The following is a 6970-nucleotide window of genomic DNA, read 5'->3' as shown; positions in this document are numbered from 1 at the left end:
CCTATTTGTTAGAATTAAATAAAAAGAGGAGTGGGAGGAAATGTGAATTTATTTAATCCCATCCACTTTCCACAACTCAACATAATTTATATATTTTTACACACAATAATTTACCAATGGCAAGATGTAATCTGTCCCCAAAACACTGGAGCCTCGTCCCTTCATTAAGCCGTGCAGCCAGCACCATATTTGTCGTGATGCAGACGTGTTTCTCCTCGTTGAGATCCCGAGCTCCGAGGTTGAAATCTCCGTCAATAAAATGGACTGTAAGACTCTGGTAAGGCTCAGCTGTGCGGCTTGACCACAGATCAGTAGTGGTAGCAAAAAAGTCCACCGTTTTAAGCTCCGTGGCGACTTTCTCTTTGCACTTTTTGTACAGCTCCGGTATGGCAGTCTGACTGAAATATGTACGGGGGGTATCCTGTCCCATTTATCAAGCGTTTTTATCAATGCCATGGCATGAGAGGCATCATATCTTTGGCTATGAACTCGGTTATTGCCCGAGTGATTTCCCCGTGTTGTTGTGAATTACGTTCATATTGATTGACGCTTTCAAACATTTCGGTCAGTGATCCCTGTCTTGAGGTATTTGGCTTGTCTGGCGCACTGGTGCTCGGCATCTTGGCCATACAACTGTCATATGTTGATTTGTGGTGTTTTTTTAAGTGCTAGAACAAGTTTGTAGTATTACCCCGTGAAGTAGCAACAGGAGCGCGGCATGCTCTGCACATCACCTGACGCTGCGCAGCATCTTCTTTTTTGAAACCAGAACAGCACGTCATAAAGCACAGCATAAAGTCTCAGCTATGTCAGTTTCTGACTGTTCCGTGGAGCCAGAGGCCATTGGTTAACGGGCCGCATGAAAAGTTGATGCAGCCGAGTTCTCCGCTCTTTCGCTCGCGTCATGTGATGACGTTGTAATCGCGCACGTTGCGGTTAGAAAATCTTGTTTTATCATATCGCGATATTATCGCAAATGCAATTAATCGTTCAGCCCTAGTCCTCGCCTCAAGTTTCCATGGATCGTGGGCAACAATAGTTCAACCGTCCGAAGAAGTATTAAAGAATGGAGCATTGGTAAGGTATTTTTAACATTTTGGTGCAGCATCTCCTCTGCTCCACAGACACACACCACAGTGAAGTGAACCAGATAAAGGGAAGGTAACTATGCTCAATAAAATCGTTGCGAGTTAAAAGCCAATACATCTGTTTAACAAGCATACACATGTTAACATCTGGAAAAGCAATATTTAAATCTGCTCTGTCCGCAGTCTTTTATTAACTGCTGCTCTGTTTTACACACAGCAGCTCAGCTAAGAGCAGATTGTTACAAACAGAGCTTACCCCCATCTTCAACTCAATCTTCAAGCCAAATTAATGTTAGCTTCCCTTTTTCATGATGGATTTATAGCAGATTAAGAGTTAGGCGATACTCGGGGTATTGCGGCTTGCTCTACATAAGATGTAGTAAACGATATACGCAAACATTGAGTGTCAGGGCCTGCATGAGTCGTGCTTCAGCCTTTTGCTTCTCTCGCTCTATCCGGACTGCTGTCCTGGGCGAGTGTTTTTGTATCTGGGGGAAGCAGGGAGCGAGCGGAAGAAGGGAACGTGCTGAGTGAAGGAACGGTAATGAAGATGCTAGCCTCCACTTTGAAAGAAATGGTCAAACAAGCCCCCATGTTGTTTTGTGGTACATGCATGTAGCAGGCATTATGGTGATAAAAGCCAGCTTGAATGTGCTTTGACATTCATTCAATAATGAAGCCGGTCAAACAATTATTATTTGAGAGAAATATTAATAAATATATAAATATATATATTTAGTCTTTCATAAACCATAATTCTATAACAGATGGGATTCTGAAACATGCTTTGAAGTACTTCAGCATTCTCTACGAATGCCATGAGGTGGCTATAACATCCACGGATGTCACTTTATACATTAAGTATTGACCACTGGCAATTTAAATCCAGTCAATGCTCTTCAGTGGTCTTTGTTGATAAAAGCATATTAAAGTGCACACGCACAATAATGAGGAAAGGTGATGGAGGTATGTTTACCTCTAATGCATTGAACCAGGAAACCGCTTGCTTCTCTCGCTCCTCTTTTTCCTCAGTTGTTTGTTGCAGGCAGCGCTGCAAGCTGCTCTTGGTCAGCTCCAGCTGCTGCTCCTTGTACTGAGACTCCTGCAGCGTCTGCTCCAACTCCACCTGGTAGACATGACTCATCAATACAACTTTGAGCATGTAGAACACGACGAGGTTAGGATGGGAAAGTGTGCTGCAGAATGTAGACGATTAAGATTACATTCTCACTGAATAACAGTACACAAACGATTAAACAGATTAACTACAGATATACCTGGATTTCAGCTCTGCTCCGGCTCACCTTATAGTTCTCCAGCTCCATGATCTTCATCTGCACCTCTATCACCTCAGATGTCATGGAGCTCTGGGTGTGTTCCTTTAAAGCTTGCAGCTCCTCCATCTTGTTGTTCAGAGTCTCAGTCTGCACCTCAAGTTTGTGTCTCAGTTGTTGCTCATTCAGCTGGACTTCCTCTAAGGTGGACTGCAAACACAGCATCTGAGACAACATGCAGGAAAACACGATAAGCAAAACTGTAGGGAACAGTGTTTCCCGTTCATTACCTAGACTGTGGCGGCCTGCCGTGTGAGCTGTACAGCACCCGCCGCCAGGACTGCTGTGCTTTCTCCATCTCCATTCATATGTATACAACCAGGGTGTTTCTGATTAAACTACTTAGTAGAGCATAATTTTTAAATGTCCAGTTACAAATACTGCACTCAAAATGTTGCTTAAGTATGAGCACAAAAGTATTGTCATTAAAATGTTGCAGCTGGTTAAGTTGAAGCGAAGTAACTCAAAATTGTACTTAAATGTAAATGGTTTGGTGGCATTCCACCACTGCTAAATCAAGAGCACATTGTTTACAACAGCACAACATTCTCTTAAATTGCACCAGATTAATGTGCTGGGCATTAAAATGTACCCTTTTCTCTGTAGGTGACGCATGCCCTTGGACCGCAATAGTGTCAAAGGTCCACCCACCAGTCTCACAAAACACTGGAACTTGATATGGCCCTAAGAGCACACGGATGACACTGATGGATGCACACTCCATTCAGAAAACAAGCCTTTTAAGAGTGGTTTGCTTTGTCTCGCTGACAGACCCAACAAAGCATGAACTCAGACTTTCTACAAATCTGCATCATTATATAGTTATTTGTTTATTTTGGGTTCATACAGCTGTGGTAAACCAGACTCACGACTCTGGAATAGCATTGGTGTTTGTGTCACGCAAGGCTGCATTCATGGATTTAATAAGGTTCTTTTTTTTGCAGACCATCGCTTGCTGTACCTTCTTGTTGAGCTCATTGAGAGCTGTGCTGTGTCTTCTCTCAAGATTGACTTGTTTATCCTCCAGCTGCTGTCTGTGCTGGTTCTTCACACAGTCGTGGTCTGACTGCAGTGAGTCAAGCATCCGAGTCTTTAACGCCACTTCCTTCTGAAGAGAGTACTTTTCTTGCTCCAGGGCCTTTAGCAAATAAAACAGGTGTAGAAGTTTATAACAATTCAGAATAATCGACAGACCTCCCTGTGGGCAGCTTTCCAAGGCTGTACAGTGAAAATGGGTTTTCTAATGTACACCAGTGCAAAGGACTGGAAGCAGTTCTAAATCCTTAAGTGCCCATTGAAACCAATGTGTCAGACCAGCAGAAGGGCATAATAACATGTATTTTAATTACATTTTAGATTGATCTCCAGTATATACAGTGACCTTGCTGTTGGTAACATCACTTGTACTGCTCTAGAAACTATATTTTGTTAGATCTAAATATTGATAAAGTCTAGTTCTTTTTGGTTTTATTCCGAATTAAATTACTATCGTTAATTTAGTTCTTACTAAGAAAAAAGAAACAATAAATGTATTGATTAACCACCCAGTACTTTATCCAATACCAATATATTTCCAATTGATGGTGTAATATGTAATGTCTGGCCACATGCTTTTCACCATTACTACTTGGGCCACACAATCTAAATGTACAATCATTTACATAAAAATAAAATAAAGATAAAACGAGACGGTTAACAGTTCTGTTCTGGGGTAGTTGTAGACGTTTCAAAAACTGGGATCTGAAAACATACAAATGAAAGCAAAGCGGTGCGTTCCCATTAGTTGTTGTGTTTTTGGTGATTTGGCTAAGTTGAGCTTCTGTGGTGCGGGTATTATACCTCCAGTGCGTTAGTCATCTCCACTCTCTGCTCTTCCAGTCTGTTCTGCATCTCCATCTGCTGGTTGAGAAGATCCAAACCAGCTTGGGCAGCCTGGTGGATCTGCTCCTCTCTCTCCCTCAGCTGGCTCCTCAGGTGCTGGATTTCCTGTTCAGCTGCCATCTGGAAAGTGGTGTATGTAAAACCTTCTTTATGCATCCAGAGCAGTGATTTCTGCAACCCAGCACATGCCTCACACATAAAAGGAATTATGATGTTTGTGGATTTGTCATATTTGATAACATTTACCACTTTGCTTCAGCAAATGGATTGTGAAGATATATTACATATTTTAGAGTATGTTTTATTAGTCTTTTATTCAACTCAGTTTAATGTTTTTGTGTTAATATTTAAGGTATTCCTGTTGTGTCTGTTTTTTTTTATCTTTCATAGATCAGATAATAGTATTGTCGAGAGGGCGCAAAGACCAGGGAAAGATATTCCTGTGACGTCACAGGTTACAGATTCATTTCTATCTGAGGCAACGTGAACGTCATTCAATTGGTCTAAGCATTTGTAGTTGTAATGATACATAATTTATCAGATCAATGCATGTGCAGGTCTGCAGCACACACACGGCGAAGCGTGTATCCAACAATAACGTTACGTACTCTGTGTGGAGCTAACGTTGTGTCCTAGTAATGGCACGTTATTAACGTAGCGCCATCAGGTTTTACGGTATCAGCCCTGGAAAAAAAACACATAGCTGTTCTAGCTAAATGGTCTTCGACTCCTAGATAGCACTACCGTTAGTACCACTAAACTACACACAACGACACCTTTATGTCACGTTAGCTAACGTTATAACACCAGCTAACGTTACGTAACTCGAACTCTAACGTTAACGTTATAACATTAACGTTAACTAACGTTAACCATTTTACCAACAGCGCTTGAACTAACCTAACGTTACTTTCCCCGGCTCGCTTTTCATCAGACAGAACACTACTCTTACGAGAAATTCCCCTGAGAATGGCGACGAACCAAGTAACGCTAGCTCTGGAGAGCTATTATTACATTGTTAACGACTATGGCTATAAATGGCTACGAGTATAACAAATTAGTTGCCCAACGTTACCGTCTCACCGATCAGTTGTGTCAGGTCAAACCGCTTCAGGTTTGAATTCTGCTCCTATGAACTATCGCGACACTTCAACGAGAGTTCGCCCTGATTGGCCCAGCAGGATGGAGAACATGCGCTGTGTTCGTGGTGAGTGTCTGCCTATTTAATTTCAGTAAAGGAATTTAAAATACAAAAAAGGAGTTTCACATTTTGGTATACATCTTATTAAAATACTTTTATTTTAATATTTTCTGATTAATTTGTTTTATAGAAAGCAGTACAGACACACACAAATAAATTGAATGATGTTTGTGCTCAACACATTGTGTAAATTGTATAAATTCAAAGCTTACACAAACCGTAACATGGGAATGCTGGTAGTGTTGTGTCACTATTGCACAGCAGAAAATATGGTTACATTCTAAATTTTAAAGGTATAATATGCACACATTTTAAGAACTATGTATAGACTCATACAAAAACAATCCCCCTCTATCTGTCACGGCCAAGCCGTGCCTCCTGCCTGCACTGTGTGTGTGTGTGTGGTTTGACGCTATATACAACCATTATTGATGTTGCTTATGTCGTTTTTTACATTGCAATAAAACTAAATGCTGGTCAATAATATGAACCGACGTGACGTGTACATGATGGGATTCAATCCTCGCCACACAGTCTAGTGTGTGTAACCCACTAGACTATAGAAATACATTTACAACGGTGTTCATTTTTGTACATTATTAGGCCCCTAAAGTTTTATGCCAACAGACTTATAAATAGAATTTGTCTTTTATAGCTTATATTAGTGAGGCAAGATTTCATAGACGTGGCAGTGGAAAGTCCTTATGAACATGTGCATGGTGAAAGTGGCAGTGTTTTGTGCAACATTGAAATGTTAACCCACATTGTTGATTGACACTGAGGCATCATATGTAGCAGTTAGGCGCCAACACGTTCAAGCTGTCAAACGTATCAAACCAATGAAACGCTTCATGAAGCACCAGAGTTGAAAGCTCGACGCAAAGTGTCGGAGCGTCACGTGACGCTCCGACACTTTGCGTCGACACACAGCGATTCTGTCTTTTGTTCACAGTAACCCATCCTCCCGGTTCCCTAGTCTGTCTGCCGTCCCCCGCCTGGATTCCCCTGTCATTCCCCGACTGTTCCTCCATGGCAATAAACCATTTCCTCCTTCTACTCTCTGGTCTGCGTTTGGGTCCTCCACCACATACATCGTAACACTATTGTAGAGTTCTGTAGAATTGTAATCGTTTAGTTTGTCAAAATTGGACTTGCACATGTATATAATGATGTCTATGTGTACATTACAATACTTAAGATGGATTATTGTTCATCAGGTACGCATGGAATGAGCACAGAGTCACTAGTCTGCTGTGGGTCACAGCCAGTGGCGGCTGGTGAATTTTTTTTGGGGAGTAGGGGGGGGGGGCACGCAGTTGGGCGGCGCGGTTTAAATAGCACTCCACAAAACAAAGTGTCTGGGTCATTTGAAGGCTTTTCAGGGGAAAAACTGTCTAAATCGGTTAAAAAATGAAAAACGTCAAAGTTCTATAAGAAAACTACATTTCCCAGAAGCCAGCCTGGGT

At 41.6% G+C, this 6970-nt stretch overlaps 1 protein-coding gene across 1 annotated transcript in view; it reads right to left on the bottom strand.

The window, feature by feature from the left end:
* The window catches only part of spdl1 (spindle apparatus coiled-coil protein 1), a gene marked incomplete at both ends in the record, with an annotated part of 13325 nt that extends 8902 nt beyond the window's left edge, over nucleotides 1-4423 (bottom strand). Inside the window, 4 exons of the mRNA XM_079228887.1 lie at nucleotides 2065-2214; nucleotides 2393-2587; nucleotides 3384-3560; nucleotides 4262-4423. Of these exons, the coding sequence (XP_079085013.1) occupies nucleotides 2065-2214; nucleotides 2393-2587; nucleotides 3384-3560; nucleotides 4262-4423 (684 nt within the window). The remainder of the gene's footprint in view (nucleotides 1-2064; nucleotides 2215-2392; nucleotides 2588-3383; nucleotides 3561-4261) is intronic.
* Nucleotides 4424-6970: the final 2547 nt, after the last annotated feature.

Source organism: Taurulus bubalis (genome assembly GCF_910589615.1).
Source record: "Taurulus bubalis genome assembly, chromosome: 13".
NCBI lineage: Eukaryota > Metazoa > Chordata > Actinopteri > Perciformes > Cottidae > Taurulus > Taurulus bubalis.
Note: the sequence above shows the minus strand (reverse complement) of the source record. Positions and strands in the feature narration are given on the sequence as shown.